The sequence below is a fragment of the Bombina bombina genome, chromosome 4, assembly GCF_027579735.1.
Source record: "Bombina bombina isolate aBomBom1 chromosome 4, aBomBom1.pri, whole genome shotgun sequence".
NCBI classification, from domain to species: domain Eukaryota; kingdom Metazoa; phylum Chordata; class Amphibia; order Anura; family Bombinatoridae; genus Bombina; species Bombina bombina.
This window is the reverse complement of record NC_069502.1, coordinates 888,021,579-888,035,807: the sequence shown is the minus strand read 5'-3', so window position 1 is coordinate 888,035,807 and position 14,229 is coordinate 888,021,579. Positions and strand designations below refer to the sequence as shown.

Genomic DNA, 14,229 nt, shown 5'->3' with positions numbered 1-14,229 from the left:
CAAAACCAAATAGGCTACTGGCACTCAGAAAATTGGAGACCAAATGGATTTATAAACTGAAAACTTTGCAACCATTAGGCCTTAATATAGACATAGACGTAGCAGCTTTTATATAACACGTAAAGATTGCAATTATGATAATCTAGTATGCCCCCTTTTTTAACCTTTTAACTTTTATAGAATTTTTGTAGAAAAACTTTATAAATTATCTATGTATATACTCAATCAATTTTAGGGAATTGATTTTAATTATATAGAAGTGATATTACTAGTTATGCATACCATCATAGCTATAGTACTGTAAAGACCCTGCTCGCACATAACCCCTCTTAGTTTAGTCACAAAAGATCTAATCCGATATTAATTTAATAACTTTTAAAAATTCCCATCAAATAATCAAATATATTTGATTTTGTAATAAGAATTTAATGTTCCTAGTTTAGTATCTCTGTAGTTTTAGTTTTAATTTTATTTCTTTTATGGCTTGATGTTTAATCCAATTTAATTATATTCTGGTTTGTTATTATTATTATTACTTTGTACTTTTTATCGTTTAATATCATTATCAATTACTATGTATTAAATTTTAAATAATATATATTTATTTTTTATCACAATCTTGTACTAGTGAAATAGGAATGCCTTTATTAAATTTAAATTGTGATTGACAGTTTTAGTTTAGGCACCTCTATATATATATATTTAATTATCATGTGGATTTGCTCTCAACATTGATCGCAAACTATAGACACACTCTAAGTTCCTATTAGCGGAACACAAAATAACCACTAATATACATTTGCGGTCAAATTTGAAAGTATAAGTCACCTACTATGCACGTATAACTCTTCCCTTTTTTAATGTATTCCAAATGAACAGGGAGTGCAGAATTATTAGGCAAGTTGTATTTTTGAGGATTAATTTTATTATTGAACAACAACCATGTTCTCAATGAACCCAAAAAACTCATTAATATCAAAGCTGAATAGTTTTGGAAGTAGTTTTTAGTTATAGCTATTTTAGGGGGATATCTGTGTGTGCAGGTGACTATTACTGTGCATAATTATTAGGCAACTTAACAAAAAACAAATATATACCCATTTCAATTATTTATTTTTACCAGTGAAACCAATATAACATCTCAACATTCACAAATATACATTTCTGACATTCAAAAACAAAACAAAAACAATTCAGTGACCAATATAGCCACCTTTCTTTGCAAGGACACTCAAAAGCCTGCCATCCATGGATTCTGTCAGTGTTTTGATCTGTTCACCATCAACATTGCGTGCAGCAGCAACCACAGCCTCCCAGACACTGTTCAGAGAGGTGTACTGTTTTCCCTCCTTGTAAATCTCACATTTGATGATGGACCACAGGTTCTTAATGGGGTTCAGATCAGGTGAACAAGGAGGCCATGTCATTAGATTTTCTTCTTTTATACCCTTTCTTGCCAGCCACGCTGTGGAGTACTTGGACGCGTGTGATGGAGCATTGTCCTGCATGAAAATCATGTTTTTCTTGAAGGATGCAGACTTCTTCCTGAACCACTGCTTGAAGAAGGTGTCTTGCAGAAACTGGCAGTAGGACTGGGAGTTGAGCTTGACTCCATCCTCAACCCGAAAAGGCCCCACAAGCTCATCTTTGATGATACCAGCCCAAACCAGTACTCCACCTCCACCTTGCTGGCGTCTGAGTCGGACTGAAGCTCTCTGCCCTTTACCAATCCAGCCACGGGCCCATCCATCTGGCCCATCAAGACTCACTCTCATTTCATCAGTCCATAAAACCTTAGAAAAATCAGTCTTGAGATATTTCTTGTCCCAGTCTTGACGTTTCAGCTTGTGTGTCTTGTTCAGTTGTGGTCGTCTTTCAGCCTTTCTTACCTTGAACATGTCTCTGAGTATTGCACACCTTGTGCTTTTGGGCACTCCAGTGATGTTGAAAATATGGCCAAACTGGTGGCAAGTGGCATCTTGGCAGCTGCACGCTTGACTTTTCTCAGTTCATGGGCAGTTATTTTGCGCCTTGGTTTTTCCACACGCTTCTTGCGACCCTGTTGACTATTTTGAATGAAACGCTTGATTGTTCGATGATCACGCTTCAGAAGCTTTGCAATTTTAAGAGTGCTGCATCCCTCTGCAAGATATCTCACTATTTTTTACTTTTCTGAGCCTGTCAAGTCCTTCTTTTGACCCATTTTGCCAAAGGAAAGGAAGTTGCCTAATAATTATGCACACCTGATATAGGGTGTTGATGTCATTAGACCACACCCCTTCTCATTACAGAGATGCACATCACCTAATATGCTTAATTGGTAGTAGGCTTTCGAGCCTATACAGCTTGGAGTAAGACAACATGCATAAAGAGGATAATGTGGTCAAAATACTCATTTGCCTAATAATTCTGCACTCCCTGTATATTGTATGTATTTTATATGTACCTTCTATGTATTTACTATTTTCTACAATGTATTTTAATTGTGTGTTTTTAAACTAGTATATGTAAACTTATACGCTAGAAGAAAATATCATACAAACTACAGCTTATTTAAGCAAAAGATGTGCATACGGAGCAGTAAGAGACACACCTACAAACAGGATTGGCCAAGTTACATACCCCTTTGTGATGATTGGCTATCTCTCCTTTAAATATAAAAGGCGCAACTCCGTACACATACATTGTTACCATTGCCTCATGAAGAAGCCCAGCCGCTGATCGGGGGAAACGCGTTAGGCTATCCAGAAGCAAACGTTTGACCAGCTGCTTAAACATACTACCCACGGTCATCAGTGCAGGAATTCCGGATACCGTGCCTGAAAATTTCGAACTAACCCTGGTGTGGAGGACTAGCAGCTGTGTTAACACAGTGCTCAACAGATGTGCTTTTTAGCACTTACGAATCTTGTAAGTGTCTGTTTTTGTGTGTGTATCTACTTGTAATTAAAAATGTCACTTGAGTTTGGCCCTGTGCACCTCTTTCTTTTTCTCTTTTACATGGACAATGATTTAACTCCATTTCCAATAACAAACATAGCAAGCATTTAACCTTCTTTCTGATAGTAACACGCAAACTGCAATTATTAAAACCCTTTACTAACAGTAACATACATAAAGTAGGGGTTTAAACCCTTCTTCAGCACATGCTCAAACTAACAAAATGAATAACTGTTCCAGGAGAAGTTTAATGATGTTACAACAATATTACCCATAATGCCTGTTTAGCATTACCTTGTTTAATTCTGCATTTGTCAGATGGAAGGAGTTTTCAAAAGTTTATAAAGGGTACATGGAAGAATTGCATGCTCACCCTGAACATCAGTGATGGGTATAGGGGCGTAATTAGACCTGTGGTGCCCACTCATCAACAGCACCCTTTATGACTGTTTACAATCAACAGAAGTTGAGCCAGCAGCCACATACGGGAAAGATGCTGCTTCTCTATGGATGCAAGTCGTCTTTCCCCCCTGGTTAGTCTGTGAAGAGGATATGCACAGTCTTTCATTCCAAATATGGTGGCAGTTTTTTTCTCTATACAGCAACACTGTGGCAGTCATCTTGGAAAATCTGCCACCATATTTTAAAGGCAACTAAATGCATTGTGAGTCCTGTATTGCACCGAGGGACCAGACATTATACAGATGGAGTGATGTCGCTACTTATTGCAGGGCCCAGATGGGCCCCTAGAATCTCAATTGAGTCCTCAGAGAACCCTGTAATTACGCCCCTGTGAGTATTTATACTTAGAAACACAGTCTGTGCCATGGGCTACCCTGGGACTCATATTTGCCAACCCCAAAAGTCTGCTGACTTTCGTCTTATGTGCCTTGGCATAAATAAACCCAAGCTAAATTTCTTTTTGAGTCAGGTCTAGCCCTAAAGCTATACCATGCAACTATTGCTGGCACACCCAGCTCAATGGGAACCAACCAAAAATAATAACCATTTAAAGAACACAAAAATAACCCTCTAACACAGGAAAGCAGTAATATATGCAAATAAAAATAAGTGAGAGAAGGTGGGATGCCAAATTGCCCCTTAAATAATTAATATTGCCCCAGCTAATAATACTCCCCTAGCCTTACTAAACAAGCCAATCACCTGAGCCAATTTTGAGCATTATTTTATGACTCTCCACCTAACACATATCTGATAATTTTTTAACCCTGTTCACTGCAGAATTAAAGCTTTTTGCCACTAAATCTACAAAGGGCTCTTTCCTTAAAAAAAACTGCCTGTCCTAATAAAACTTGCATTCTTAAAGTGATGGTAAATTCTAGTGTTTTTGAAACGCTAAAATTTACCAGTACTATAAATAAAGGGGACTTTCATTAATGAAGTATAAAAAAACTTGCTGAAAGTTCCTTTATTTACCTGCAGTTTATGCCGAGGTGAACGCCTCCAGCCACCAATAGCACAACGGTATTTTTCAATGAGGTGATGTTTACACCTTTTAGCCAATAGCCGCGCTTGCCATTTGGCATTATGTTGGGTGACTAGCACGCTATTGGCTAAAAAGTGGAAACACCACCTCAATGAAAAAAAGCATTTTGCCGTGGGCAGATGGAGGCGCTCAGCTCAGCATAAATGCAAGCAAATAAAGGAACTTTTAGCATGAAGCTTTTTTATACCTCATGAATGGAAGTCCCCTTTATTAATGGCACTGCTAAATTAAAGCGTTTCAAAAACCGCTAGGATTTACCATCAATTTAATTTTACACCGTCTTAAATATTATGATGTAAATTTAAGTACTTTTTAAAAAAAATAAATAGAATGAAATGAAATACAGAGGTGAACAGAAATGCAAAACAAAACACCTACCATTATAGAAGCAGATAAACATTTGAGTAAATAAATTACCTAAATCAGTGATGGCCAACTTCCCAACACCACACCTCCCAACATTTAAAAAGAGTCCATCAGCATGGGGTGGAGTCACAGTGACTCCCAGTTGTGCCTGGGTGGGTCATGGGCATGGCTCATTCAGTTACTTAAAACTGGGAAAATAAACTGCTGTGGACAGGTAGTGGGCCAAAACTCCACATTTATGACAATACCGCAAGATGGTTCGGAGGTAAGTAACACATAGGGCAGCAGATCAATATTTTAGAAGACTTATGCTGCCTATAAATTTATGGTTATTATTAGACACAGAAATTCTATATTTCCTAAAAATGTCCAGCAAGATTTAGGTAAGGTTTCAGGGTACTCTATATCTACTGTTCACCTTTCCAGAGGACCACCTTGTTTGACCAGCCACCAGAAGTTCCTAAATCACACATTTTTAGTTTTCTTTCTGGGGCCATTTATACTAAGGTACAATTTTTCAGTTCTGTTTTCTTCCATGGGGCAACACAATCTAGTTGCTAGTTGCCTATCCATGACTTAAATGATGTGCTTCCTCATAAGACATCTTAGAAGTTTAAAAAAATAACAAATGCTACAAAGACAGCTAAAACTTTAAGTCTTTCCATCTGGAATCCTCAGTTCCATCAATAAATATTTCAGGAAAAAAATGCTAAATAACACATAATCCTTGCAACACAGAGCTGAAAATAATGCAAATACGATGGCAATGTAATTCTGAAACAAACCACATTTCTTACCTTTCTCTGCTGAATTTCAGTGAATGCAATATGGCAGGTCGTTTTTGTCTCAAGTTCCATAGGTGTAAAGTGTCATCGGCCAAGGCACTCACAAGAGCTCCCTTTTAATAAATAAATAATAAAAATAAATAAATAGTTACCTGCTAAAAATAAAATGATTTCACAATTTGTAAAATCCATAAACTAACATTAACACAACACATTTCTAATTCTCCAAAAGGTAAAAAATACAAACTAAAGTCAACTTCTGCAGCATAACTGAGCCACACTAGTATGTCACAAAATATATTTGTAACGTAGCTTTTTGACAAATATTTACACAACAAAATCAGATAAAATTATCATGAGTAACATTATCAGTGGCTCTAGAAATAAAATGTACTCATCAATGAGACATTAAAGATTTTTTGATTTTTTTTACCTTTGTTTAAAAATGAAAAAGACATTTTAAAATGTATTTAGTTTTTCATTGTTTTGTGGGATGCATCATTTTCTACCAATAGAATTTTGAGAGTTCTCCTTATCAGCAAGTGAGCATCAATTCATAGACCAAATGTGCATAAATGTGCATTTTTTTGTTAGTTTTAAAATCAAAACAATCAGTTTTAAATGTAAATTGTTTTTAATTCAAAAAGTAAATTAAAACTTTCATGATTCAGAGAGAACATACAATTTTAAACAACTTTACAATTTACTTCTATTATCTAATTTGCATTCTTCTCTTGGTATCCTTTGATAGGCTCAGGGGCACCAATGCACTACTGAGTACTATTTGCTGATAGGTGGCTAATCTTCAAAAAAGGAATACTAAAGAACAAAGCAAATTTGATCATTTAAGTAAAATGGAAAGTTGAATTCTATGTTTAATCTGAATCATGAAAGAAAACAAATGTGGGTTTCATGTTCCTTTAACATATTTAAAAATATTTACTCCCATGCATAATATATATTTTTTTTAATTTTTTTTTTCCTAATGTTTCTTTAAAAGTTGATTTTAAAATGTTACCTTATTTATTTATTTTTTTAAAATGTATTTATTAATGTTAAGTATCTCTGCAGCCAATCCAGAGCCAATGAAGGAATAAGTCACACAAATTGTGTTTGGAAGGCAGGGGAAAGCACTGTAAAAAATATTTACTGCAGCACTTTGAAACATACCAATGTAGACAGATATTTAAAGACCTTCACCTTACTCACTTTGTTAGATGAACAAGAAATTTTACCAGGCTGCTGCAATGTCCTCCAACATATTCAATAAATAATGAAATCCTCAACAACATTTATTGTAGCAACACAGCTCAGTACATGCTAAAACAAAATGTTGAGCTCACTTGCCCTTAATCATGCTAAGCACGAGGATTTAAAAGACTAAGAATGGTGTTATGTATTATTTATTGAAATTGTAAAAGTTGGAGGTGCTTGCAAAATGGGCAAAAAAATAATAATTATCCTGTTTTGGGCTAGATTACGAATGGCATGCTAACTGTATTTCTAACTATAGCAAAATAGCGCTCCACTCGTAATATGGTATGCAAACTTATAGATTTTAACATATTTATTTCATTTATTTATATTAATACATCCAAAAGAAAGGGGCCCAATAAACCTAATACGAGTTTATATAAATATAATATAATCGAAATTCTATATATAAGGAATAATTCACTTCACAGTAAGTGCAATTGCGTAAACATTTTATCATGAAAACCAGTTGCCAGAAGTTGAGAACATTTTACCCTCAGTCCTAATTATGTGCGACAAGCCCATCATGTTATATTTGATGGTTTTGATTATTTTGGCAAGGTAATGAAAAAAGTAGGTATAAGCATTTATTAATTTTCGGAATTAATTTTACTAAAATGCCTGTGGTCTGAGTTGGATTTATTAGACAAAAAGCGCAACACACAAATATGTTGATTCTTATTTAATGTAGAAACAAATAAATGCATAGGAACTATATTAAGAATAATTATATATTTTTGTATTATTTTAACACATTTAGACATTTAATTATAAATAAGGGGTCTAATATTGATATATAATTTGTGTAATTTTTTTTAAAAAATATATATTATTAAATTATTGGTTATTTAACATAGCTACTATAATTATCATTTAGTTATTTATTTTTAAGATTGGATATATATATATATATATATATATATTCATGAAACATTATTTACTTTGCATTACAGTAACAACTATATTCACAAACATTAGCAGTAACTGTTTGCTTGATTGAGGGATATTATCTGGTATTAAGTTATACAAAGTATAAACAGAGACTAAGCCAACACCTCTTTAATCCTCTTGAGAAAGCTTATAGTGAAATATGCTTCAAGGACTGCTGATTGGAAGAGGCTCCAACAGTTATAGCTGCAAATCAGGACTGAGTAAGATCGAGAGTTAAAACAGTGCTCAGATATTCAGCATTGTACAAGGAAAAAATAAAATAAAAATAAAGTAAAATATATATATGTAAAGCAAGAAAAAATCACCAGCGCTCTAGAAGGAACACTGGTATAGGTAGCCCAGCACCTAAGGTGCAAATAGGTGTGATAAATTACCAGTATTGGTAGTAGTGTTGGTAATTGCCACAACTACAATAAAATGATAGTGTGTATGGGAGTGCAGCAAGAAGTGGAGATAATAAGTGTACCCCTGACACTGTAATGAATGGTAATGAAAGAGAAAAATCAAAATACTTCTGCGCAGCTACAAACAATTTGTATACATGTTAAGTCCAATATAATAGAGGAATCAGTAATTGTCAGTTGAGATGAGTCTTTATGGACAAAATATATATATGAATGGTATATATTTTGAATTAATATGCAGTAAAACACACACACATATATCACAAACATATATTTATATATACACACATACATACACACACATATTATATGTGTATGTACCCATGTGTGTGTGTCTATGATAATATATAAATATATATATACATACACACATACACACTTTATTCAATTCTATATATCCTAAAATAAAGTTTTAATAGCATGAGCTTACGGTTTGTAGCTTTTCCAAGGCGGCCCACATATGATTTTATTTATAGATATTTATAGCTATTTTGCCTTGGGGTTTTCCGAGAAAGAGACTTGGGCCCGGATCTTGAAGGAAGAAGCTGTGTTGATCATTTAGTCCTTATGTGTTAACAATATTACAATGTGCTTTTTTCTTGTACTCTTTTTTTGTATTGCACTTGATAAGGGGTGTGAAAGCTATAACACAAACATTATATATATATATATATATATATATATACATATACATACATACACACACACATACATACACACACACAGAGAGAGAGAGAGAGAGAGAGAGAGAGAGAGAGAGATAGAAAGAAAGAGATCTATGCGTGTGTCTTCCTTGGCTCCTAAACTTAAAGGGACAGTCAACATCCGATGTAACTTAACTCCATACCTTAGATCAGGAATAGAAGATGCAGCTGCACCGCTTTGCGTGTTGATGAGCTCTAACGGTATTGGAGTAATCACCCAAAATATAAACATTTATTCCATGTAGATATGGCTGCCAAACTCCTTCCCCTCCTCCATCCCCTTCTCTAATCTTTTCCATGCTTGATCATGTTCGAAAGGGCGACGTTGCTGATTTGATAATGCGTATGTGCATTATCTTCTGCCTACTCGCAAACGCAAGCTGAAATCGTAAGTGCTGCTGTGATTACGCTAGATTGTGTCCTTCCAAATCGATTGTGCATGCGCAATTCTCTGTGAATGTGTGTTAACAATCCAACCGAGGACTTGATTATGATTGGAGGATTCAATTAAAAAGAAAGTTACTACGTAACAGTGAGGGGAGTTTGGCGGCCATATCTACATGGAATAAACATATGTATTTTGGGTGATTACTCCAATACCGTTAGAGCTCATCAACCTGCGATGCGGTGCAGCTGCATCTTGTATTCCTGATCTAAGGTTGCATTGGGTGTTGACTGTCCCTTTAAATGATCATTAACCTTGAAAATTCAACAACACATACAATGTTTCCTTATTGCAAGTGAAACATTATTGCAATATACATTATTTATTTATTTTGCAGCCGGTGGTAAAATACATCTAAAAAATGTGTGTTTCACTTTCTCCCAGGGAGGCTTGGGTTAATACTTTAAGGCAACTCATGTGAGCTTTTGTTTACTCCCCCTCCCTAAGCTTCTATGGTGTCACATGCTTTAAAAAGGTGGATTATCAGTTTTGCATTAACAATCATAATAGACAAATCAGTCTTTGCAATAGTAACCAAGTTGAATTAGTACTAAACCACATTAAGGGAACACAAGAGTGCAGGCTACTGAATATTAGTTTCTGATTGCTTAGCAGGGGTTCTTTTTGTTCTGGGGGGACAGGGAAATCAGTGAAAATAATAAACATAAAACAATATACTCATTTGACAAAACAAAGATGCAGTATTCATTGCAAAATTATTTTTTAATTATGAAGGTTTATAATCATGTACTGTGCAATTTGTGTTTAGTGTCCCTTTAAAGTATTCCTGTCTCTTTAATATTCCTGACTGTACATTTCATATAAAATTTGCAGATACATATACACAGGTACATATAACGTTTTCTATATCTATATGTGTTATATTTATATGCATGTGTGCGTATGATTGAGCGCATGGATGTGTAAACACAGTTCAAATAAATAGAGAAAACAAAAGGAGCTGAAAGAGAGAGATTGTATAAGCCAATGATGTCAGAGGAAAGATTAAAGTGACTGCACTTACCTCATTAATCAGGAACTGAAGCTGGATTACCGCAGCTCCACTGTCATGCTGGCAATAGCATTCAACTCCTGGCCGCCCAAATCTGACATTAATTATGTTAAGGAAGAAGTTCTTCAGCTTAAAAAAAAAAGTATTTACAAACAACAAAAGGACGAATAGAGCAAGGAATGTAAATGCCAGGAGGCTGTATATTTGTCTTTGATCAATGGTAAACCTAGACTTATACATGGGTATGAATATGCTGAGTCAGAAAAGGAGGTTCTTTTTTATCTTCCACCGTAAAAATGCAGCATCATCAGAAAACTGAAGCCAAAATATAATCGGACTCTATTGAGCCTAAAACGTTTTAAGCTTTGAATAACACCATAAACACGTTTGGTTATTGTCCTTCAATACCATGATATGAAATTATTTTAGGGGTGTAGCAATAAATATTATTATTATACTTTATTTAGAAAGTGCCAACAAATTCTACAGCGCTGCCCATAAGTACAAAAGATATAAGTACAATTATTAGTAAATTATTAGTATTAATATTCAGCAGCCAAGGACAAGATGATATGTGAAACATACTTGATCATATATGTTGATAAAAAACTATAATGAACAATGCTCTTGGAAGTGTAAATGGTAGATGATGAATAAAAGGCCTAACCATGTTTACTAACTAAGCTGATTATTTCACCTGTGCTCTAGTTCATATATCATGAAAATCTGGCCTGTCAGGGGTCCCGAGGACTGGAACAGAAAAACACTGCTCTAGAGCAGAAATGGAGCTTAAACTCCCTCATTGATAGGTTTTAGAAAAAGCAGTAGAAACCGCAATTATAAACTAAGTGATGACATCATATTTCTACATCATAGGTATGATGTCTGCAGGCTTTGACACAATAAAAGATTCAGTGATAAGCAAATACTATAATAAATTAGTTGAACTGCAAGTTACAGTAATTAAATGGATCTCAATCTGGAGGGGGGGAACAAAACAAAAAACAGAATTTATGTTTACCTGATAAATTACTTTCTCCAACGGTGTGTCCGGTCCACGGCGTCATCCTTACTTGTGGGATATTCTCTTCCCCAACAGGAAATGGCAAAGAGCCCAGCAAAGCTGGTCACATGATCCCTCCTAGGCTCCGCCTACCCCAGTCATTCGACCGACGTTAAGGAGGAATATTTGCATAGGAGAAACCATATGGTACCGTGGTGACTGTAGTTAAAGAAAATACATTATCAGACCTGATTAAAAAAACCAGGGCGGGCCGTGGACCGGACACACCGTTGGAGAAAGTAATTTATCAGGTAAACATAAATTCTGTTTTCTCCAACATAGGTGTGTCCGGTCCACGGCGTCATCCTTACTTGTGGGAACCAATACCAAAGCTTTAGGACACGGATGAAGGGAGGGAGCAAATCAGGTCACCTAAATGGAAGGCACCACGGCTTGCAAAACCTTTCTCCCAAAAATAGCCTCAGAAGAAGCAAAAGTATCAAACTTGTAAAATTTGGTAAAAGTGTGCAGTGAAGACCAAGTCGCTGCCCTACATATCTGATCAACAGAAGCCTCGTTCTTGAAGGCCCATGTGGAAGCCACAGCCCTAGTGGAATGAGCTGTGATTCTTTCGGGAGGCTGCCGTCCGGCAGTCTCGTAAGCCAATCTGATGATGCTTTTAATCCAAAAAGAGAGAGAGGTAGAGGTTGCTTTTTGACCTCTCCTTTTACCGGAATAAACAACAAACAAGGAAGATGTTTGTCTAAAATCCTTTGTAGCATCTAAATAGAATTTTAGAGCGCGAACAACATCCAAATTGTGCAACAAACGTTCCTTCTTCGAAACTGGTTTCGGACACAGAGAAGGTACGATAATCTCCTGGTTAATGTTTTTGTTAGAAACAACTTTTGGAAGAAAACCAGGTTTAGTACGTAAAACCACCTTATCTGCATGGAACACCAGATAAGGAGGAGAACACTGCAGAGCAGATAATTCTGAAACTCTTCTAGCAGAAGAAATTGCAACTAAAAACAAAACTTTCCAAGATAATAACTTAATATCAACGGAATGCAAGGGTTCAAACGGAACCCCCTGAAGAACTGAAAGAACTAAATTGAGACTCCAAGGAGGAGTCAAAGGTTTGTAAACAGGCTTAATTCTAACCAGAGCCTGAACAAAAGCTTGAACATCTGGCACAGCGGCCAGCTTTTTGTGAAGTAACACAGACAAGGCAGAAATCTGTCCCTTCAGGGAACTTGCAGATAAACCTTTTTCCAATCCTTCTTGAAGGAAGGATAGAATCCTAGGAATCTTAACCTTGTCCCAAGGGAATCCTTTAGATTCACACCAACAGATATATTTTTTCCAAATTTTGTGGTAAATCTTTCTAGTTACAGGCTTTCTGGCCTGAACAAGAGTATCGATAACAGGATCTGAGAACCCTCGCTTCGATAAGATCAAGCGTTCAATCTCCAAGCAGTCAGCTGGAGTGAAACCAGATTCGGATGTTCGAACGGACCCTGAACAAGAAGGTCTCGTCTCAAAGGTAGCTTCCAAGGTGGAGCCGATGACATATTCACCAGATCTGCATACCAAGTCCTGCGTGGCCACGCAGGAGCTATCAAGATCACCGACGCCCTCTCCTGATTGATCCTGGCTACCAGCCTGGGGATGAGAGGAAACGGCGGGAACACATAAGCTAGTTTGAAGGTCCAAGGTGCTACTAGTGCATCCACTAGAGCCGCCTTGGGATCCCTGGATCTGGACCCGTAGCAAGGAACTTTGAAGTTCTGACGAGAGGCCATCAGATCCATGTCTGGAATGCCCCACAGCTGAGTGACTTGGGCAAAGATTTCCGGATGGAGTTCCCACTCCCCCGGATGCAATGTCTGACGACTCAGAAAATCCGCTTCCCAATTTTCCACTCCTGGGATGTGGATAGCAGACAGGTGGCAGGAGTGAAACTCCGCCCATAGAATGATTTTGGTCACTTCTTCCATCGCCAGGGAACTCCTTGTTCCCCCCTGATGGTTGATGTACGCAACAGTTGTCATGTTGTCTGATTGAAACCGTATGAACTTGGCCCTCGCTAGCTGAGGCCAAGCCTTGAGAGCATTGAATATCGCTCTCAGTTCCAGAATATTTATCGGTAGAAGAGATTCTTCCCGAGACCAAAGACCCTGAGCTTTCAGGGATCCCCAGACCGCGCCCCAGCCCATCAGACTGGCGTCGGTCGTGACAATGACCCACTCTGGTCTGCGGAATGTCATCCCTCGTGACAGGTTGTCCAGGGACAGCCACCAACGGAGTGAGTCTCTGGTCCTCTGATTTACTTGTATCTTCGGAGACAAGTCTGTATAGTCCCCATTCCACTGACTGAGCATGCACAGTTGTAATGGTCTTAGATGAATGCGTGCAAAAGGAACTATGTCCATTGCCGCTACCATCAACCCGATCACTTCCATGCACTGAGCTATGGAAGGAAGAGGAACGGAATGAAGTATCCGACAAGAGTCTAGAAGTTTTGTTTTTCTGGCCTCTGTCAGAAAAATCCTCATTTCTAAGGAGTCTATTATGGTTCCCAAGAAGGGAACCCTTGTTGACGGAGATAGAGAACTCTTTTCCACGTTCACTTTCCATCCGTGAGATCTGAGAAAGGCCAGGACAATGTCCGTGTGAGCCTTTGCTTGGGGAAGGGACGACGCTTGAATCAGAATGTCGTCCAAGTAAGGTACTACAGCAATGCCCCTTGGTCTTAGCACAGCTAGAAGGGACCCTAGTACCTTTGTGAAAATCCTTGGAGCAGTGGCTAATCCGAAAGGAAGCGCCACGAACTGGTAATGTTTGTCCAGGAATGC

The 14,229-nt window shown here is 37.1% G+C and overlaps 1 protein-coding gene across 2 annotated transcripts in view; it reads right to left on the bottom strand.

Annotated features, from left to right (window-relative positions):
- STXBP5 (syntaxin binding protein 5) overlaps positions 1 to 14,229 on the bottom strand; it is a 1,442,716-nt gene that overhangs the window by 882,042 nt on the left and 546,445 nt on the right. For both annotated transcript variants that reach the window (XM_053711794.1, XM_053711795.1), the window contains exons 3-4: positions 10,381 to 10,462; positions 5,611 to 5,711 (exon numbers count right to left, since the gene is read on the bottom strand). In XM_053711794.1, coding sequence (XP_053567769.1) covers positions 5,611 to 5,711; positions 10,381 to 10,462 — 183 coding nt within the window. The remainder of the gene's footprint in view (positions 1 to 5,610; positions 5,712 to 10,380; positions 10,463 to 14,229) is intronic.